This window comes from Oncorhynchus tshawytscha, linkage group LG03 (genome assembly GCF_018296145.1).
Source record: "Oncorhynchus tshawytscha isolate Ot180627B linkage group LG03, Otsh_v2.0, whole genome shotgun sequence".
NCBI lineage: Eukaryota > Metazoa > Chordata > Actinopteri > Salmoniformes > Salmonidae > Oncorhynchus > Oncorhynchus tshawytscha.
In genome coordinates, this window is record NC_056431.1 from 16870305 (window position 1) to 16893581 (window position 23277).

Sequence of the window (23277 nt, forward strand, 5' to 3'; positions counted from 1 at the left end):
CTGAGTTTGGCCTCTCTCTTTTCACCCCTTTCTCTGTCCGTCCATCTCTCTCCCTATCTCCTTCTGGGCTCCAACTCATCCTCCTTGAACCCTTCTCCAGAAAGACATCCAAGTTAATTTCTTTGCCTCGTGAGCCTACCCAAACACCGGCAATATGGAGGCCATCAAGAAGAAGATGCTGATGCTGAAGATGGATAAGGAGACTGCTCTGGAAGCGTCTGACCAGTCCGAGATTGACAAAAAGGCAGCTGAGGATAAGAGCAAGCAGGTGGGGACACCTAGCCTAGCTTAGCCTAGCCTAGTATTCTCTGTATAATTCTAGTTAGTAATTAATTAGGTGATGCTAACTCACACACAGTTGATTAACTTTGCTAACATAAGTAGGCCAACAATTGCTAAGATGCTAACCATACCTTGGTTAGGGGAGGTCAACTGAAGGTTAATCTTGAGGCCTTACAATAGAGCTCAAATTCAAAATTGGTCTGTTAATGCTGAATTGAATAATCATTACCTAGAGAAGGCAAGCAACCTATGCTCACACTAAATGTTATTAGCAATAAATAACATAAAATATGGCATATACCATATTTATTAACTATGAGTATGTTTTTTGTTTTTACTCAATGATAACAACATTCAGGGAGTTTAAGTTTGAGTTGTTTGAAGGATGTAAACAAATGATTTTGGTATTTCTACCGAAAAGTAGAAACAAATATCAAAATTACAAATCCAAGTTTGACAGCCAGGAGCCTTTATAAAGGCCTAAACTTAATTGGAAGATAGTCACAGGAAAAGACAAATGAAGACATTATATCCGGATCCTAAAGTGATCATCGTGTTCCAGAGCGCTCCATAAAACTATATTAAGACCTTGCGTGTGGGTATTCTTCTTGACAGTGACAGCTGTCCTCCTGTCCCCAAGTTGGAATCCAATAGTAGGGTTGGGAACAACGACAAGTACAAGCAATAGTTATACACAGCAGTTCAGGGACGAAGGCTGAGAGCCTGTGGATATTAATACCCACAATGCATTGACACTGTAACCCCTCAACACAGTCATTCGGCTACTCATACTTGTGGATGTTTGGGATCAATTGCTCATCAAAGGTGACCAATCATTATACATAACATTCAAAAATAGTTTTATTCACTAAGTAATGAACCAAAGCTGGAAATATGTGCCATATAACATGATTATTTGCTCTAATCTCTCCAATGACTTCAATGAATGTACTACAGAAATATGTTTTCGGAAACCTTGAGATGTTGACCTCTATTTCTCACATCTTACTGTGTGTGTTTCTTTCCACTCTATAGCTTGATCTTTACACATCTTGGATTGTCTGAGTTTCTTCCCTTTAACCATCCTCTCATATGGTATCTCTCCCTCGCTCTATTGTCCTCTCCTCACTCTCTCTCCATCTACTCTCATTCTGCCTGTTTGTCTCTCTCTTTCCCACTCCTCCCTGTCTGTTGTTCTTTCCCTCCGTCAGCATGACGATGCGTTGATCCAGATGCAGAAGAAGCTGAAGGGGACTGAGGATGAGCTGGACAAATATTCTGAGGCCTTGAAGGATGCCCAGGAGAAGCTGGAGGTTGCAGACAAGAAAGCTGCAGATGTAAGTTCCGTTGGCACACCAAACAGCACACCACACAAACTGCCCTCTCACACCTACACATACAAACAAGGCCTCTCTTCCCATCATATTAGTTTCCACACACACAGGTCAGGCCCACACCCTTTCTCTACCTTATTTAGATCCCTCTCTTCCTATCTGTCCCTTGATAATGATGAAATGGTTTTGTCAGGGAAGCCCTCCCCTGATATAGCACGTCCACCTGCCATACTAATAGCTTGCCTTCTTATGGCAAAGCCCTGAGAAGGCTCTCCCATGCCAAAATACCATGGGGTTTAAAACAGGAGAGGTCAGAATGGTGGGGGCGGAGGAAAGGGGGTGGGGGGCCGGGTGTGTGTAAAGGCCATGTCCACACAGACACTGTCATGGGGTGCGATCGTAAATTCCCTCAAAATAACTGATGAATTTACGAACGCCCAACACCTGTTCAATGTGGCCGGTGTCAGTAAACATCGGCAAAAAAGCTTAATTAAATTGTTGCCAGCAGCACACGTTACAGTCAGCAACTCTCTTGATAACAGCCAAACCAGCTCAAAAGCATTAAGAGACCTTGAGAGGAACCAGAATCCTCAGTGAGGATAAAGATAACACAACATCTATGCCCTGGCTCGTGTGGCATCTCATACAATCTAATGGCATAATGTCATGACTTGTGGTCTCAGTTGCCAGGACAGAATATCCCTTCAATCTTTAGTTCGTTTCGAGGGACAGAGTCACAACAAGACATAAGTGAGGCAGGAGACATTCACAGCCAGGTGGAGAGATCTACACGAACTGTGGGGGCTATTACAAACCCTGAATTGTGGCATTCTGTAACCACACAACACAAAGCAAAATGGCCATCCAGGGTCAGCCATAAAATATATACTGCTCCCCCTCCTCCCCCACCAACCGGCAAGCACCACCCCCTGCAGTGGCATTTCAGTGCAAAGCCTCTCGGCATCCAAGAGGGGGTGAAATTGATTTAGACAGGGTGTCACTCTGCATAGCCAGCTGGCTACAAGACCCCCTTCCCTTCTGCTCTGCACCCAATGGGGGATTAGTGCTAATAGTGTCGCCATGTCACTGCTGTTATTACTCCTGTCATCATTGTGTTCCTGGTGACTAGGGAGAGTGTAGTGGGAACGATTAATAACGTTACACCTTCAAACTACTCGGTTTCAAATGTCATTGACACTCCCAGACTGCTGTAATCCACTGTGGAGTTGTGGGGTGTCCACTGCTCCTTTATTTAGGATTAGGGACACGTTTTAAACGATTGGCTTGCTCTTTGTTGAGATAATCTTTCCTGGAACATTGTATTGGGAGATGTGTGGGTGGCACACATTACTTACTCTTCTAATGGAGCTGCTAGTGTTTCCTGACCCTTCATTAAATGACAAGATACATAAGAAACAGGGAAGAGATCAACTGCAGTCTTTTTAACATTGCACTGTCCGCTTAGAGTTACAAAGGCAGATCAGAAGAACTCATCCAGTATCCAATTATCATTTGACTATTTCATTGATTTAAATCATAACTTACATTTAAAATAAAATGCAACGCCACTTGTGATTCATATGTAGCCAAAAAAACTGAACCAGTACCTGGGCTTGATGAGATGATGAATATGACAAGATGTCCTCTGACGCCTAGGATCCTTTAATTCAAAGTCACATTAACCAGCTCCGCAAACTTTATAATGTCAAAATATGTTCAGTACTCACCAAAATATGGAGTTTTGCAGAGCAACTATCGTCATTACTGCCGTTGCGCACGGTATGTACTTCCAAAAAAGTTTAAAATAACAAATAAATAAATAAATATATATTGGGATACAGTGGCGCTGCTGGATCAGCCGACCTGCGCGTGGCAGCAATGAGTGATTTTATTGCAGGTGCCGAAAATGGATTTGGCACACGCGAACTTGGTAAAAAAACAATAGATACTTTTTATTCAGACCTTTTTCAGAAGCACATACCGTGCGTAACGGCAGAAATGACGATAGTTGCTCTCCAACTAGTTGTATTTTGACATTATAACGTTTGAAACGCTTGTTAATGGGAATTTGAATTTAAGGATCCTGGGCGAGAGGAGATATAATCTCCTCAAACCCAGGTACTGGTTCAGCCAAATACTGGCTAGTATGTGTAATCATGGGAATATCTCGTGCCATTCTCAAGTCCACATACATCTTCACATTTGTTCATGTCAATGAACATCACCCATGGACCATGGTGCACATTTCTGGATATATGGGGCGAAAAGAGTAGTAATACTCAATTTAAGCCATCTCACATCTATTGAATACCAGGGAATGAATCTTTACATACACTAAAACCATAACGTACAACATTTATATCCTTTAAGATGTGTCACCGGAGCATGGGCTAAAAGCAGGGGTCTCAAGCCAACACATTTCACAATTAGCCAGAGCATTACACGGCAGTATGCATCTTCTTTATGCTAAATAAAACCACTCACTGCCTTCCAGTCCAGATAATGGTCTGGCCAGCTGGCATATGCGGCTTGGACAGATGGCCCTGTGAGCTGAGGGCAGCCAGCCAAAAGTGCCTGGAAGAGTTGGGCCATGACAATACACTGCAGACAGGACCTAGACCTATGGTGACAAAAGTAAATCCTGAAGAGTAAATATATTGCTTCAGATGAACCGTATGACCCACTGGCCACATTGGTCGAATCAACGTTATTTCCATGTCATTTCAATGAAAGTACGTTCAACCAACGAGTAATAGATAGATGTTGAATTGATGTCTATGCCGTGTGTGGTTATAGCCTGGTCTCATAGACTAGACGTAACATACTAAAGTAAATCCAAGACAATTAGTATGATATGTTACATTTGGTCTGTTTACATAAGACAGATGGTTGCTTAAGGCAAAAACGAAATTAAGGTGGTTGTGAGATCAAATAACAGACAACTTTATAATTTTAGATAATTAGCAACTTTTCAACTACTTACTACTTTTGAACTACTTTGAAACTACTTAGCATGTTAGCTAACTCTTCCCCTAACCTTACCCCTTTTAGCTAACCCTTCCCCTAACCTTAACACCTTTAGATCATCCTTCCCCTACCCTTTACCCTTTAAACTAACTCCTAAACTTAACCCTAACCAGTAGCCTAGCTAACGTTAGCCAGCTACCTAACATTAGCCACCTAGCTAGACTTTGTAACATATCATATGTTTTGCAAATTCATAACATAGTGTAACGACCCTGGGTTTATAAGCGAGGAAATCGACTCTGCCGCACGAGCATGCTTTTGCGGCACAGTCGATAGCACGCCGGACCTCGGACTCGAAGGTCGAGGATTTGAGACCTGCTCCCTGCCAGTTTCATTACACTGGTGTCAGAAGTGGTCGGACCTTGCATCTACGACCGTGCGTGTGCTTGGCCGGTGAGCGCGTTCCTGTAAGACGTAGAGTCGCAAGCAAGCGCGAGGATGCGCTCTTTGAAAGGAGGGAGTAGTGTAACGACCCTGGGTTTATAAGCGCGGATATCGACTCTGCTGCACGACATCCTTTAGAGCATGCAGCACAGTCAATAGCGTGCCGGACCTCAGGCTCGAAGGTCAAGGGTTTGAGACCTGCTCCTTGCTGTTTCATTACAATATTGTACTTTCTGAAAATTCACAACATATTGTATGTTTTGCAAATTCGTAACATATTTTACATGTTGCTAATTCGTAACATATAATACAAATTGTAATTCATAACATATCATGCGAAATGGGTGACAGACATCCATAAATTGATACATACCATATGGAATTTAACATTTGATATTAAATGGAGTGTCTCTGATTTACGTACATAATTATACGAAATGTTCTGAGACCAGGTTGAGTTACTAGCTAGCTCTAAATATGACAATTTGTGTTTACTGTTTCATTGTCTTTGCGTTGGAGAACTTTAATTAATTATCATTTGGTTAAAAGTCTAAATTATCCAGGTGGCGGGAATATATAAGGCGTCAGTTCCCCTTTGACAGGGTGGAGTAGACCGGAAGCGTGCTGTCTGCTGAAATAAGGAAGAGAACAAGGCAACTGAGCAGTGGAGGGAGAGAGTAACCGTCTTGTTTTGCACAACTTTCCTCCAAATTCTTAGAAATTTGTTTATTCATCTTCAATAGACAACTGGAACCATCACCCATACATTTTGCTTAAAAGGAAAATCCTACTTGTATTCATCTTGTTGGAACTGCCTTTCGAACCTATAGCATTTACTTTAGCCGCTAGCTAGCTAACGACGCTGTCTCACTGTGTCCATTGACACATCGAGGTGAAAACTTTGATTTACAATTTTAGGCTAGTCTATGATTCATTCGGCATAGTTATCAATCGAACTACTTGACGTTGTTATGCACATTACATTTGTCTGCCGGTAAGAATTAATTTAGACTAAGCTGACAACAGTGTTGAGTAACGTTAGATTGAAAGAAACGAAGCTCTGTTCTAATTTCCAGTTTGGACTCGTTGGCGGGGCGTTGGTTTGTCTGTTCGGGAAAACATCGCATCGGGAACGACGTTTGCCAGCTTGCAACCAATCCAACTGGAACGACTAACGTTAGCATCCTGCACGAGCTAGTTATTAGAAACGCGTTTTCAATCTTTGTAAGTTAGCTAACAAATTAAGTCGACTGAAGAAAATGGCCAATAGCATCGAGGCAGTGAAGCGAAAAATTAAAGTTTTGCAGCAACAGGCGGATGAAGCCGAGGAAAGAGCTGAGACTTTGCAAAGACAGGTTGAAGAGGAGAAGCGGTCAAGGGAACAGGTAACGTTGCAATAACATTCCGGCATCTGCCAACGTTAGGCCTTGACTTATCCAGGTGCAAGTTACAGGTCTTAGATGCATTGATTTTTTTTACGCTATGGCAACTTTCCAGTACAGTTTGAACTGAACCCCCTACCCTAGTCAGTTGGCTGGATGGCTACGGTTAGCACCTATTGTCGGTTTCTTCCGCTGGCTCAGTCCAATAGCCTCATTGGAGCTGAAAAAGGTTTGACAAATTCGTGCTAAATCAGACACCCAGCTACCTGGAGTTGGGCGTCCTCAGAGAGAAGACATCATGGATATAACCAGTTTTAGCATGGCCATTGTCATTTTAAAGTAGTCAATTGGGTGGGGATTACTATGGATTGGGAGCAATCAACCAATGATCAGCACATTGTATTCAAATTGGGTGTGATGGTTTGTAAATGGATTGAAGATATAACAGCCATCAAGAGGCCACAATAAATGACTGAGACACTATTTGGTTCAGGACTCCAGCACTACAGGTGGCGGTAAACCACCAATATTGGCTTTCCAATTGTTTTTAAACACAAGAAGAAAAGTGACTACTTTTTAAAATGGATATGTGTAACCAATGTGAAATGGCTAGCTAGTTAGTGGGGTGCGCGCTAATAGAGTTTCAATCGGTGACGTTACTCGCTCAGATACCTTGTCGTTGTTCCCCTTGCTCTGCAAGGGACTTGGCTTTTGTGGAGCGATGGGTAACGATGCTTCGAGGGTGGCTGTTGTCGATGTGTGCAGAGGTTCCCTGGTTTGAGCCCAGTTAAGGGTGAGGAGAGGGACAGAAGCTATACTGTTACATTGGTGCCGTGACCTGGACCACTGGTTGCTGCGAAAAAGGAGGTCAAAAGGTGTTGAGTGTAACGGATGTGGAATCGAGTCCAGGTAGGGGCGAGGAGAGGGACAGAAGCTATACTGTTACATATGGTTTCAAGAGAATACATGTAAAAAAATTAAAAAACTTTTAAACATATTGAACCTTTATTTATCTAGACAAGTCAGTTAAGAACAAATTCTTATTTACAATTATGGCATATCGGGGAACAGTGGTTAACTGCCTTGTTCAGGGGCAGAACTGCAGACTTGTACCTCTTCAGCTCAGGGATTCGATCCTGCAACCTTTCAGTTACTGGCCTGATGCTCGAACAACTTAGCTGACCACTTTACGAACAACGTGCACCTCGTTGGGGCAGAAGTTGGCTTGTTGTTCTGGATGGCCAAATTGCTGACAAGAATGACAAACTGCCATGTGGGGAATCGTAAGTGGCTTGTTTCATGTTCTTGATACCATGTCTTGTTTTGAGGTGTTCATGTCAGTGCTAATATGTCTGAAATTAGCTAGCTAACCAAAAATCTATAACGATGTATTTGAGACAAGTTCTCATTGTGCACATGTATTTGTTTTCAAAAATCATTGGAGACCAAATATAGCTTACATGTTGTCAACAATCTAAGCCAACCCAGTCTGTTTTGTCCCATAGTTGTGCATTTTTGTTGGTAAACAACCAACCCGTCTATGGCGCAGCCCATGCTGTTGCAGACACTATAATGGCACAGATACAAAGATGGGTCCTCGATCCATCTCTATGGGTGTCCTGCATTTCCAATTATCTTAAGAATAATTGTACCCAAAGGTCTTTGCGTCTTTCATTGATTTGGTGTTTTATTTGTGCAATGCTAATTCCAAGATGAAAGTTGGTCAAATGCTTTGAATAGTTTGTATTTCAGTTGTCCCTGCATTTCCCCACTCACTAGAATTTCAAATGCTTGGCCCTCAACAACTTGCCAAATTCCTCTAAGCTCACTAGTAGCTAGTGATGTAAGCGCCTGGGTTGCCACACAGTGCAACATTTATTGCGGTTTTATGGCGCACTACTTTGGCTCAGGCCCCAGTTGTAATTCTGTGGTTAAATTCGAGGGTAACTTGGTCAAACGCAGATGATACAAAGCCGTATGGTTTTCTCCTTTCATCTCATGATAAAACTCTTATAAGACATGAATGCTGTCACATATGCGCTCAGCGTCTTTTTCAAGGAGGTACACAAGTGCTACTGTTATTTGGAGCAAAACAAATGCAACACAATAATTGGATATATATGGCCATTCCATAGCATTTGACTGCAATAAATAGCCTACACAGTGGACAGTCAGTTTTTAAATTGAGGGTCTCTTGGTCAACAGTTATACTCTAGCACAGAGGCCTGCTTTGGAAGCGGGTGAGACAGAACGCAAGGCTCCCGTGGAGTCATTCTACTATTGTGCACAGGAAGTGTGGTTGCCAACTGATTGTGATGGGGCTTTTTTTGTCAGAGGAAATGACAACTAAAATTGTGTGTGTTACCTAAGTGGATGACAACCTGACAATGAATGTTTGGCCCTTTTCCCACAGAATAAATCAGGCCTAGTCTGAAGGAGTTGTATCATTCCACCTGTCTGACTCAGCCTTCTGGAAGTCTACAGTATTCAGAAATGCCACTACTCTATTACATAAGCTCCTCTGAAGACTCAGATCATGTTGCATCTTGGTCATAAGGTGTGTACAAACACTAAACACCACCAAGCTAACTAGACGCCTCATTCTCAAGTCTAGAGCTGAAGTGTTTCTGCGCTACAGTGCTCTCCATAGAGGAATTTGAAGATGCATACACATGCTCCTCAATTCCAATAGTCTGGAATAGTTTATTAATTAGAGGTCGATTTAATTAGGACCGATTGTTATGTTAACCTGAAATCAGCCTTTTTGGATGCCGATTACATTGCAATCCACAAGGAGACTGTGTGGCAGGCTGATCAGCTGTTATGTGAGTTTTGGCATAAAAAGGACCTTGTGGCTGCAAGGATCCAAGGTAAGTTGCTAGCTAGCATTAAACTTATCTTATAAAAAATCTTCATAGTCCCTAGTTAACTACACATGGTTGATGATATTACTAGGTTAACTAGCTTGTTCTGCATTGCATATAATTCATTAATTTATCGAATCACAGCCTACTTCACCAAACGGGTGATTTAACAAAATCAGTCGCAAAAAAAGCACAATCGTTGCACAAATGTACCTAACCAACTACATCAATGCCTTTCTTAAAATCAATACACAAGTCTATTTTTTTAAACCTGCATATGTAATCAAAATAAATTAATGTCAGCAGCCAATATTAACTAAGGAAAATGTCACTTCTCTTGCGTTCAGTGCAAGCAGAGTCGGGGTATATGCAGCAGTTTGGGCCGCCTGGCTCGTTGCAAACTTTACATAATTATGACATAACATTAATTAAAGGTTGTGCAATGTAACAGCAATATTTAGACTTAGGGTTGCCACCCGTTCGATAATATACGGAACGGCTCCATATTTCACTGGAAGAATAAACGTTTTGTTTTCAAGATGATAGTTTCTGGATTTGACCATATTAATGACCTACGGCTTGTATTTCTGTGTTTATTATAATTAAGTATATGATTTGATAGAGCAGTCTGACTGGTGGTAGGCAGCAGCAGGCTCGTAAGCATTCATTCAAACAGCACTTTCCTGCGTTTGCCAGCAGCTCTTAGCAATGCTTGAAGCACAGTGCTGTTTATGACTTCAAGCCTATCAACTCCTGAGATTAGGCTGGCAATGCTAAAGTGCCTATAAGAACATCCAATAGTCAAAGGTCTATGAAATACAAACGGTGTGGAAAGAAATAGTCCTATGACTGCAACCTAAAACTTCTTAACTGGGAATATTGAAGACTCAGCTTAAAAGGAACCACCAAGCTTTTTTACATGGCACATATTGCACTTTTACTTCTCCAACACTGCTTTTACATTATTTAAAGCAAATTGAACATGTTTCATTATTTATTTGAGACTAAATTGATTTTATGTATCAACTTAAAATAAGTGTTCATTATTCATTCAGGATTGTTGTAATTGTCATTATTACAAATCTATATCGGGATCAGCTTTTTTGGTCCTCCAATAATCGGTATCGGCGTTGAAAAATCATAATCGGTCGACCTAATATTAATTCATACATCCACCACCATGGCTGCAAAATACCACCTCCAGAATGTGCTTGGTCAGACAGGAAGTAGATAACTAATAGCACTCTTTTCATTTAGTGGCCGAGGAATATTTCAAGGGTGCGAGGGATCCGGAGGGGCCAGGGCTGTTGAGGGGGTGCTGATTTGCATATCTCTCTGGCGCTGGCCTACGTTGGTGAGAGGGCCATTCTTCGTAAAGGCTGTCAAACACTTGCATGCCAGTGCTATGGCAACCGGGGTTTGTCTGTGCTCCGAAGTCGTTCTTTCATGCAGCCACAGCAGGTTGTGTTTGTGTGTAGTAGGGGTAGTTAATCAAGTGTTGCTGTATACATCTACATCTGAAAGGTGCTGTCATTGCTTATGCACCCCTTCTGTTTTTAGTTTGGTGTTCTATGTGTCTCAATATGGCCATCATGCTAGTGTCTCCTGGGCAGTATTTGAAAACATAGTGGCAGCAGCATACAATGCAGCAACTGACCATGGAGGTATTACAAGTAAGACAGTCCTAATCCTCAATGTGCTTTGCAGTATATACTGAGCTGTGTCAGTGTTGGCCTCCTTCTGGTCCATCTTCTGATCTGCTCATCTGGTTGTGGCTATCTAAGGCTTAATACGCCTCATATCCTTCTCTCACTGCTCTTTGTCTTCCGCTTTCTCTGACACTGCATTACTCCTCTGCTCCAAGGCATGGAGAGAGAACAGCCAGGCTACTCTCTACAAGGCACTAAAACATTTATTCACTAAGTGCTTTAACCTTCCCCTCATCCGTCTCAGTGCATTCTCTCTCTTCCTTGCTTTTCCATACCCAGGGTAGGCAGCACAGTCATCTAGGGTGGTGTGGCCACATCAATTGGAGAGATTTGCTGTGTGCATTAGTGTATCCAACTCTTATGGTGATGAAATGTGATGGGTTGGTGTCCATTACAAAGACTCTGAGAGCACACTCCCACTTTCCCAGCTCTGTTCCAGTTCAGTGGAGAGTGCTGCTTTTCTCTCACCCATGCATACAGGCTGAGGGAGAGGTGTGTCCTTTAACAGGCCTGTGTGTGTGAGTATAACTGCTGGTTGTTATGTCATAGTAACTCTCACTCTACCCGTGTTGTGGGATTGTAGGCTACTTCACTCTGTAATCCTTCTCTATATCAAAGGTTGAGGTGGTGTGCTTATGGTGTACATTACTTCTCAATAACTTCTGTCCCCATCCAGGCTGAGGCTGAGGTGGCCTCTCTGAACAGGCGTATCCAGCTGGTTGAGGAGGAGTTGGACAGGGCCCAGGAGAGACTGGCCACCGCTCTGCAGAAACTGGAGGAAGCAGAGAAAGCTGCAGATGAGAGCGAGAGGTGTGTGTTTTTTGAATGGGTGAAGGTGGGGCGGTGTTCAGTCCTCACCGGGTCAACTCACTTCCTCTGATGCCACTTCCTGTTTCTCTAAGCGGGAGACTTTTGACTTCCTGTCAGGGTTTTAAAGCAGATGGGATGTGGGAGAAGGTCATTGGTGGATGTGAGCTGGAAGTAGCCTATTTGAGGGTGTACCCTGTGGGTAATGAACAGGTTTGTGTGTATAGGCTAGGACTCTCTCTCTCACACACACACACACTGCCCCCTGACCTCCTTGTATCAGTGCCCCTCCGATCTGGCCTGCATTATAAGGTCCTGACACCACATATCAGCAGAGAAGAGCAGCTGTAGAGTTTGCCACCAGACTATACAGAGATTATATATATAATCAGCTTATGGTTTCTTTCCTACAGAATTTCCTGTTTAGAAAGCTAAGGCCTGCAATACACTGTCATGTGGTTATTAAGGCCTAAACACTTTTTTGACACTCATGCCTGTCTTTCTCTCTCTCTACCTCCCTTTCTCTCAGGGGTATGAAGGTGATTGAGAACAGGGCCTCCAAGGATGAGGAGAAGATGGAGATGCAGGAGATCCAGCTGAAGGAGGCCAAGCACATTGCTGAGGAGGCTGACCGCAAGTATGAGGAGGTAAGCTCATCAGACCCCCCCCCAAACACACACGTCACACATCTAGGACAAGGCTCTGATGTGGCTTCTGAAGAAGTCTTGGACCATGCATCACCACTTTTGTTCTCTCATTCTCTTGCTCTTTTCAAATGTTTTACTTCCTTTGCTCTCTGCCTCCTCTCTACCCCTACAGGTGGCTCGTAAGCTGGTGATCATTGAGGGTGATCTGGAGCGTACAGAGGAGAGGGCGGAGCTGGCCGAGGGGTGAGTCGCTATCTCACATTGATGATTTTCTATATATCAGTGTACCTCTCACCTACAGTCATACACTGCATCTGCTTAAGCTTGTAGCAGAACACACACCCACCAGTTCCCTCACTCTTACACTGCAGAAGTAAGTTTAAAGCCACAGTGGGTTTCAGCCATATGTTTGCATGGCGTTACTTAACTGGCCCCAACACGGCTTTGCCTGACTGCATGACGCATTCACTCTAGCTACTTTAGTAGGAACTGCACATCCACTTTTATGTTACTTTTACATGTTTTGAAGATTTGTTACCTAACGATGAACTGGCGGTGCTTATGTTTATCTGCTGCATTCACTATGCAACAGAACGATACTGTTACTTTTGTAATTACCTGTAGTATAGCTGAAATATGTATTCAAATGTCTGTTAGCACTACACTGGACTAGCACATTATCATTAGCATAAAAGTGGGAATGCCTTAACAGTACCATGACGATATCCAATCTGTCCTCTCCCGGTGTGTGTGCGTGCATGTGTCGTGGGTTTACCATACCGACATGTCCCTTTGTCGGTTACCATCTTCTCTTTCCCTCTATATTTTTCTGTCCATTTTCTCTCATTCTTTCGCTCTTTCTGCATGCGCTTCTGCGTCATGTGACCCCCCCCCCCACACTCACTAACAGCAACGCCCGGAGGTTGGAGGAGCAGCTGAGGGGTTTCGACCAATCACTGAAGAGCCTGCAGGCCTCTGAGGACAAGGTACTTTCTCCCTGTTCTTACCAACTACAGGACAGAATGGTGCCTTATGGGGACCCTCGACGGGTCTGATTACAGACGTCCATAACCACGACCCTCTGAACCTGGTTTGTGAGAACCAGGAATGCTCACAGGGATTTTCAGTCCTCCTACCCTCGCTAACATAAATTCCTGCGTTCATCTGGCTGCATGACTGACCGCTGTAATTGTATAGCTGCTGCCTCCGCGATCCTTTCCCCTTCTCGTGTGTTCATTTTCACTTCTCAAACTCTCTGCATATCATCCGCATGAATTTATCCAGCTTTATCGAGACCTACAGGCGGTCCATATTCCAAGTTTACTAAGAGTATTTGACCACAAACATTTTCCCTTGGTTTATCAGGGATTTGTATGATAAGTCTATGCTTTGTATTGTTGGGATATTATTTAGTTTGTAGCAGAATGGCCATGCTCTGGGTCCCATTCCTCCGAGGTTAAAGTTCATGCCTTTCTCTCCTTGTTTTTCTCTTTGTAAATCTGTCTCTCTACCCCCACCCTCTAATTCCCCTGTTCATTGTCACATCTTTTCTTTACCCCCCCACCTTATCCATTGACCTTTGTCCTCACGCCCTCTCCTACCCACCCTCTTCCTCATCCCCCTATTCCTACACCCTGTTAAAACCCCAAATGAACCGCAAAAAAAACGAAATACTGCAGCAAATGCGCCGAGTTGGAGGAGGAGCTGAAAAATGTCAGCAATAACTTAAAGTCCCTGGAAGCCCAAGCTGAGAAGGTAGGAGGGAGGGAGGGAGGGAAAACCCCTGCATGTTGTTTGGAACTGAACGTAACTGCACCCAGGCCAGTCCTGGAGACAACTACAGGTCCATTGACCACCTAAAACCCTCCAAAGCCTTATTGAACTGAAATGAGGGGAATGGAAAATGAGTGTTGCTGGTGAATGTCTTTAACTATAATATGATGACCATAACCCTGGATGTTGTGCATAACCTGAATTTGAAATGTTTGGTTTCCTTTGAGAAGGGATAAGTATTCTCTAATGTTTTAATAAGCATGTGTACTGGTATATGCTATAGAATGCTTGTCTTTAGTCTATAATGCCATGTGTAATCAACTTAATTCATCAAAGTAGAGGCAGACCTGTTTGTCTTGTAATGGTGTCTGGCATTGTGTCATGCCCACAGCCTCAGCAAGTCGGTTGTTTCAGACATCCCCCAGAACCGGTTTGGTTCCTGCTCCCGTAACCGCATGCATCTGCACCATAAGCTGATCTCTGTTTGAATGAACCAACCTTTTTAAAAAAACAATTTTTTAACTGCCAGCATCACAAATTCCCAGTCAACAACAAAGTCAGACTTTAGATTGCCTGGAATGTAGACAAGTACTCTAACAGCTCTAGAAGGCTCGCCAACCCGGAGGAAAATCCAGACACACAGATGTTCTCTCCTGTTGCCATTAAAGTGGAACGAGGAAGTACATATGAGCAGGCATCAAAACCAGCTCACCGGGGACTCTTCAAACCTGAACATCCATTTCTTTCTCCCATCTGAAGGGGCCCAGGACTGGTTCTAACTAAGGTGTTTCAGGGCAGGGAGGGAGTCTGCATGGTGGTTGTCTGCTGTGGTGTAATCCTTAAGGTCTTCTGGATAAGAGGCCACACCCTGACTTTGCAGCTGCAAGAATGCAAACTCACATCTGGCCTACCCCCCAGGGTGATGACACTGTACTGCACAACACCAGTGCTCTGTAGCTCAGAGAAAGAGGCCTTTTCAGCAAACTCCCATTGCCAAACAAGTGTCTGTCAATGATGTCATCTGATGAGAGAAGCCTGTTTTTGTTTCCATTCTTTGTTTTCTCCCACCCAAACTCTAGCTGCATTGAAAGCTGCACAGATAGAAAAAACGGTCCATCTCTAACTCCTCAGGCATGTTGAGTCACACTCAGTCTACACACCTTCTCTCAAAAGCTTCACAGCTTGATGAGCCCATGCCTTCCCACTCGGTCCGCACAAAGGTGGTAGAAAATATATTTATAACTAACCAAAGAGTTTATCTGTGTCGTTTAGTGGGAGCAAATTAAGCATAGTGGGCAGAACAAGCAAGGAGGTGGGCCAACATGAACTTGTGAGATCCTATTGGTGCATTGTAGCATATTTCCATTAGGGAATGCTCCCTCTGAAGTGCGCGTGTGCACAAACTCAATTTGACCTTGCACTCCCAACAATACAAGTTTTTAACTTTAGCAAAGCGTCGGGTCTCTAAAACGTTGTGCACTGTGTCCATAACAGATTCTAGTTTTGGGTACAAATGTCGGCCCAGCGTCACCTAGTTCCATCCTCTCACTAACCTTGACTGGACTTCCTCTCGCTACCATATTTGGTGGTGAACATTCTAAACGGATAGCCCCGCGACTTGTCTGGGTTATCCCTTCTGTCTGTGGTGGTAGTTGCCACTGGCAACCTGTTTCAACTCAAATCCTCATAGTACAGCAGCCACAGTCAAAAGCTTATGAGCAGGCTGAGTACTCAAAAGGAATGAGGAATAAGAATCTGTTTCTCCTAATTGTAGGCCAACCCCCTTCCCAGGGGGTTTCTTTGCAGGTCAGTATCTGTTCCTAATTAGTCGCAGATGTCCAGCCATGTTACTACTACATGACAGAAGAATCATGGCTGTTCTATGCGAACGCGCTGATGTTGTGCTGTCCTGAATAAGCCCGAGGACTCCCTAGTGTCCCAAACATGTGGTTCTCTGATTAGCTTTTCTCTTCCTTTGTCCCCTACAGTACTCCCAGAAAGAGGACAAGTATGAGGAGGAGATCAAGATCCTGACCGACAAACTCAAAGAGGTGAGATTCCCCGGAAACGTCTATCATGAAGCTCTGAATGGATGACTGATGCTGTGGTAGGTGCCTGTATTGCTGTGGTGGGGGGTTTAATAAACTTGTTACTTACCCATAGGCTGAAACCCGTGCTGAGTTTGCTGAGAGATCAGTGGCCAAACTGGAAAAGACCATTGATGACCTGGAAGGTAGGACTCTCACTCTCCACATTGTTGTAATTCACAGTACTGTTATGAGGTGTTATAAACTGTACTCTCCCTCCTGTGCCCTCTCTCTGGCTTTGTCTTTCTCTCATCCTTCTTGCCGTATATCTCTCCTCATCCCTTTCTCATCTCCCCCTCTGTGCTCCCACAGATGAGCTCTATGCACAGAAATTGAAGTACAAAGCCATTAGTGAGGAGTTGGACCATGCCCTCAATGACATGACCTCCATGTAAATACTCATTTAGATGCCTGTTGTGGTGTGCGTTGAACTGGAGTGTGTTAATAACAGTATGATTCAGTAACAGTATGCAGACTGTCATAAGAGGATGGTTCAAGTTGAGTTGCTAGGGAACTATTGTAGTGGAATGTGCTCTGGTAGCGTTTGGCTGTTTGTGCTGGAAAATGTATCGCACTAAACAATATATTGAGGCATAGTCTACCATGTACACACTTCCATGCACACATACCATTTATATTCTGACTCTAGGGATAGACACATTGTAGATGGATACAAGCATATGGTAGCTACAAGTACGTCTCCAGAGACCTTGAGCTTTCCTCTTTCTCGTATCACTCACTTCTGCAAAGTAACGGATGTGAGCTGTCACAAGACACAAACACTGAGACGATGTAGCTATAGCTCGCACACTATCACATGGAACCGTCGACATGATATTTGTATGGAAATCGATGCCTTTCAGACTCTAGTCTAGGTCAGGGATTCCATTTGGAACTATTGATTTGCAGCTTGTGTGTGTTATCTGCTTGTTTAGTTTGGCAATTTATTTCAGTCTAATTCATTACAAGTTTGAGTATCCCAGTCTTCTACTGTAATACACTTAAAGGGCAATTCCGCCACTTTAACCTTATTCATCTCCAGCACCAAACCAGTGTCGAAATATGTGAAAATGGCACAATTCTCTGATCTGTGGTTAAGGTCCTAAAACAAATGATGCTTCTCATCACAGGATTAATAAAAGTAAAACACACCAGTGAGTTTCTAGCCCACAGGAGAGTATTTTCTTGCTTTCCACGTCACCATACATCTCATTGGACAATCACTTAACTTTTGATATCATCGGGTAGAACTAACATTTTGAACAACTTAAATGCGCTGTTTTCACATGTTGACACTGGTGTTGTGCTGGAGATGATGAAAACGAGGCTGAAAAATTGGTGGAGTTGCCCTTAAACTCCGGTCATGCATGGTGTGTTTTGGAGTCTCATGGATTACAGGCTTGCTGTGAGTTTACTCCCCCATGACAACAATAACCATTGTGTGTCAGTATTATTTGACGTGTTAAATTTCCATTGCTCCGTCTCTATTTCAGATAAATTGGACTCGTTAGATTTCTGGAAAACCCAGTACACTCTGAATTCGGTCTGCCTGAACTGCCACAACGGTTGCGTGCTCCCCCCACCTTTTCCTTTCTAGAGAGAAAGAACCAACCCCTCCTCGTAGTCACCAGTGCCTGTCTCTTCCGTTCTCTTTGGACTGTTTTCTCATCTCCCTTCGTCATTGGCCCAGTTGCGGCCAGCACGCTGGCTGAGTTTCTGTGTTACTGTCTTTTTATTGTCCATCTGTCTGAACTCCTTTCCGATCTGTACTGCACTGCTCAGTCTCTGACAAACTCATGTTCACACACTCTGTATTTGTGACTGTCTCTCTGTACCTAATGAAGAGGGGGGAAAAAGAATGCCTCTGCTGTTGTCTGTGCTCTTTATGTTCACTGGTTTTTGGCTGTCCACACTGTCTGGGTTTCATTGGTTTCGCTCCACTATGCATTTTGGCATGGATATGCATCACCAAAGGTGGGTCACTGTTGTCTGATGCAACAGTGGGTCAGTGTTGTCTGATGCAACAGTGAATGTTAGGCTAGATTTTGCTGCACTTCTTGAATTGGCACCAAAGGCATAACATCCTCAGACACACATACATTTTGGAAATATGTCCTGGTGATCACTCAAAGACGATCCAGTGTTGCGGACCAGGTTTGTGTAATCCTAGATTACAGGTGGAACACACCCTTACCTTTCTCTCATGTTCACCCTTCTGAGTCTTATGAAGTGACCCAAAAGAGGAAAGCTCAAAACAGATTTTCAGGTGAATTATTACATTGTCAGAGAACTAAGTATAGAAACTTGCAAATATAGCATTTTTTTCATTTGTAAAATAACCTAAAAGATATGCTGGAAGCACATTAACCTGGTCAGGGCACTAATTATTGAAGTTGTGCAATTATTGTATTTTTAATGTGACCTGGTGTCAGGAATGTTTATTATATGTAGATAAATTGACTCTTCCTTGTTACTGAAGCAGAAAAGCCTGAAATAGTGACAAGCTCAGTCAGCGTTGGTATTCCAAACACTGTCAGTACACACAGCATTGTCATTGTACAGCTAACTGAGCTAGCTACAGTAAGTAGTTTGACAAGATGCCTAAAATTGACTATTCAATGACATCAAAATGACATGCCTGTAGTTGCACAAAATGAATCGAATGAGCAATGACTGTCATAATGCAAGATATTAACTTGGTAATTATTGACTTAAATCAACAGAATTCATTACACACCCATAACTAAATACACAACTTTTTATTACAGTCTTATGTTTGCTATCTTGGCATAAATGCATTAGGGGTGGGATAATATTACCATAGCATAATTATAGCCAATCACAATATTCAATGGTACCATTTTGTATAAAGTTATTGCTGAGATTTTTGCAACAGTTTGGTTTTGAAATGAAGACCAAAGATTTTTTTTTTAAAGTTCTTAACATCTGCAGTTCCAACAATTAGTCACCCAACCACTGTTTTGGTCAAGGCATGAGGCTGGGCCTCCCGAGTGGCACAGTGGTCTAAGGCTAGAGATCCTGGTTCGAGTCCAGGCTCTGTCGCAGCGACCGGGAGACCCATGGGGCGGCGTGCAATTGGCCCAGCATCGTCCGGGTTAGGGGAGGGTTTGGCCGGCCGGGATGTCCTTGTCCCATCTCGCTCTAGCGACTCCAGTGGCGGGATGGGCGCATGAACGCTCGCCAGGTGTACGGCGTTTCCTCTGACATATTGGTGCGACTGGCTTCCGGGTTAAGCGGGTATTGTGTTAAGAAGCAGTGCGGCTGGCTTGTGTTTTGGAGGGCTCACGACCTTCGCCTCTCCCGAGTCCGTACGGGAGTTGCAGCGATGAGACAAGGCTAACTTACCACTTGGATACCACGAAAAAGGGGTAATAAAATAAAGGGATGAGGTTGGAGAAATGCAACCACTTTCAAAATCCTAAGAACGAGCGATGGACGTCAGGACTGACCGGCCATGATATAAAAATCATAGTTTTAACCATGTTTTGGGGCTTTACAGTGGCTATTTACAATTACATTGTTTGTAAACAATGGAGTAAAACAAGCTTATATTTTGGGTTATGATGAGGTACACCAGCTATAGTAAGATCATGAGGCATTCATAAGTTATATTCTTCAAGAATCAATAGGTTTAGCCTTTCAATTTTAAAAGTCCGAAAAGTGTATATAGAAATCGCAGATTGACAGAATAAGCATTACTAACATTGCCATAAAGTCTTGGCATATCAATATCATTCAGCCATTTCATAAAGAAATCACAAGACCCACAACTAAAATAAAGTTGTATCAAATTTCCCCCACAAGGCAGGTTACCTACATTTCCTTGAATTTCTTTTAATTGCTCACAACAACATAAGTTAGTTCTAATGGCAGCCTACAGTACCCCGGTCGGCCTTCAACTTGAGTTACTCGATGAGGAGGGCAGCACTGAGCTAGCCTCTCTTCCTGGACTAGCACAAATTGCGCGTGCTATGTCTCAATGAGATGCCATCTTAACCGACTTCATTTGACTTCGATGCACTCTTGAGTCTTCACATAGAAATCAATGTTGTCAAGTGATTGATGGCTTTGTACGTACATATACAGTACCAGTCAAAAGTTTGGACACCTACTCATTCCATGATTTTCTTTATTTGTACTATTTTCTACATTGTAGAGTAATAGTGAAGACAAACTATGAAATAACACACATGGAATCATGTAGTAACCAAAAAGTGTTTGAAAATATATATTTGAGATTCCTCAAAGTAGCCACCCGTTGCCTTGACAGCTTTGCGAACTCTTTGCATTCTCTCAACCAGCTTCACCTGGAATGATTTTCCAACTGTCTTGAAGGACTTCCCACACATGCTAAACACTTGTTGGCTGCTTTTCCTCCACTCTGCTGTCCAACTCATCCCAAACCATCTGAATTGGATTTAGGTCGGTTGATTGTGGAGGCCAGGTCATCTGACGCAGCACTCCCATCAGTCTCCTTGGTCAAATAGCCCTTCAACAGCCTGGAGGTGTGTTGGGTCATTTGTCCTGTCTGCGCATCACTGCAGAATGTGGTAGCTGTGCTGGTTAATTGTGCCTTGAATTCTAAATCACTGACTGTTACTAGCAAAGCACCCCCACATGATCTCACCACCTCCATGTTTCACGGTGGAAACCACATATGTGCAGATCTGTTCAGCTACTCTACGTCTAACAAAGACATGGCGGTTGGAACCAAAAATAACATTTGGACTCATCAGACCAAAGGACAGATTTCCACCTGTCAAATGTCCATTGCTTGTTTTTTTGTTGGCCCAAGCAAGTCTTATTGGTGTCCTTTTAGTAGTGGTTTCTTTGCAGCAATTTGACCATGAAGGCTTGTTCCACGCCGTCTCCTCTGAACAGTTGATGTTGAGATGTGTCTGTTGCTTGAACTCTGAAGAATTTTTGGGCTGCAATTTGTGCCTGTTAACTCTAATGAACTTCTCCTCTGCAGCAGAGGTAACTCTGTCTTCCTTTCCTGTGATGGTCCTCATGAGTCAGTTTCATCATAGGGCTTGATGGTTTTTGCGACTGCACTTCAACTTGAAAAGTTCTTAATTTTGCGCATTGACTGACCTTCCCGTCTTAAAATAAGAGCTGTGTCTTAAAGCTTGAGCTGTTCTTGCCGTAATATGAATGTGGTATTTTACAAAATGGGGCTATCTTCTGTATACCACAAATTCTTTTAACAAGGCTAACCTGTTAATTGAAACTCATTCCAGGTGACTACCTCATGAAACTGGTTGAGAGAGCTTTGCACACTCTTGGCAGTGATCAAGGGAAAGGGTGGCTACTTTGAAGAATCTTTGGTTACTACATGATTCCATGTGTTATTTCATAGTTTTGATGTCTTAACTATTCTACAATGTGAAAATAGAAAAATAAAGAGAAACCCTTGAATGAGTAGATGTGTCAACTTTTGACTGGTATGTATGCATGTAGTCATTGTTTCCATCTAGTGCACCATGACTGTGTGCTACTGCAATTTAAAAAAAAAATATATATATAATATATTAAATAAATAATATATTAAATAAATAATTAATTACGCTGGCTACAAATTTAAGCAGAAGCTGGCTGAGTGAATACATTACTAGTTAACTTTGCTAGTATGCCTTTAAAAATATTGTTCTTGTTCAAGCCAGCCAAGATTTCATGGAGGGTCTCTTTCCAGTTTAATAAAAAAAGTTTAGCCAACAGGTCGGTAATTTACTAGCCAAAGGTTGTGATGAATACCAAATAACGCTACGTGTTGAGAAACCTGGCGACGATAGCCATACTAGTATATCAACCAATATGCTGTGAATTAAAGTCATATAAATATAACACTTGCTGTCCCATGCAGGCAGTACAAAACGTGTTCATAGCAAGCAGAATAAAACCCCACTACTGTTACTTTCTTACTCTAGCACTTGGACTTGTTTCCTTACTAGCACGGACCTGATGGCTGCTTTGAGGAATGTTTTTACTGACGTGGTTGTCTTACTTCACTACCTTAAGTTGACAAGTCTGACTACTGTATTGCTTTCCTGTCTGGTCTACCCAAGAAAGCCATTGGTCAACTGCAAAACATACAGAATACTGCAGCACGGGTACTGACCAAGACCAGATGGAGAGCACACATTACCCCGGTTTTAAGGTCTTTGCACTGGCTGCCTGTGAGTTTTGGAATACATTTTTAAGATTCTATTGTTTGTAAATCAATCTGTGATTGTGCACCCCAATGCATGTCAGACATGCTTTAAAGTTATGTACCCAGTAGGTCCCTCAGGTCCTCTGGCACTGGCCTTTTTTAATTATACCAAAGCCTAGGACCAAGAGGCATGGAGAGACGGCCTCTAGTTATTATGCCCCCAGCCTTTGGAATAGCCTGCCAGAGAAACTGTGGACGTATCTAATATCTGTCGTAAAATATTCAGTACTGAGAGAGTCTTGGTCATTTCGTCAAACAATCATCTTTTATTTAATATTGATTTAATTATTGCAGTGAGACCGTCAGCCCACCACTGTTAGGCTGAGAGTCTAGCCTTTACAGACGTTGCAGTTTTTTATATAGCTGATACCAAGATTGCTTAGTCAGTCACTTCTAACCTTCCCATAAGCCACCTTGGTTATCTACACAGGATGGTATTTTACTTTGTCTCATCTTCCTGGCATCTGAGAAACTGAGGCATTGTTAACTCTTTCAGGCACACCACATCTTGTCTATAGAATGCTAGCTTTTAGGTTATCACCAACCCAAGTCAATTGTCAGCTTCAAGCTATCTCTAGTAGAACCCATGTCCTCAACACACAGACTAGCTACAGGGTGCTAGAGCATTAGCAGGACATATCTTACTGATCGTTAAGTAAACAATTGTTACATAGCCAACAAATAAGGTGAATACATTTTTCCCTCATCTTTAACACATTTTTAGCTTTTCCTTAGGTTGCTTTTTAGTT

The 23277-nt window shown here is 42.8% G+C and overlaps 1 protein-coding gene across 8 annotated transcripts in view; it reads left to right on the plus strand.

Annotated features, from left to right (window-relative positions):
- The window catches only part of LOC112228813 (tropomyosin alpha-3 chain), a 25710-nt gene continuing 2433 nt past the window's right edge, over positions 1-23277 (plus strand). Inside the window, exons 1-10 of one of the 8 annotated variants that reach the window (XM_024394488.2) lie at positions 1-268; positions 1494-1619; positions 11659-11792; positions 12319-12436; positions 12609-12679; positions 14116-14191; positions 16198-16260; positions 16373-16442; positions 16609-16687; positions 17790-18159. In XM_024394488.2, the coding sequence (XP_024250256.1) occupies positions 155-268; positions 1494-1619; positions 11659-11792; positions 12319-12436; positions 12609-12679; positions 14116-14191; positions 16198-16260; positions 16373-16442; positions 16609-16687; positions 17790-17793 (855 nt within the window). In that variant the 5' untranslated portion in view covers positions 1-154 and the 3' untranslated portion in view covers positions 17794-18159. Of the gene's footprint in view, positions 269-1493; positions 1620-5642; positions 6413-11658; positions 11793-12318; positions 12437-12608; positions 12680-13346; positions 13423-14115; positions 14192-16197; positions 16261-16372; positions 16443-16608; positions 16692-17789; positions 18160-23277 lie in introns of those variants that run through there. The other 7 variants (XM_024394497.2, XM_024394529.2, XM_024394520.2 and 4 more) reach the window with 7 other exon arrangements.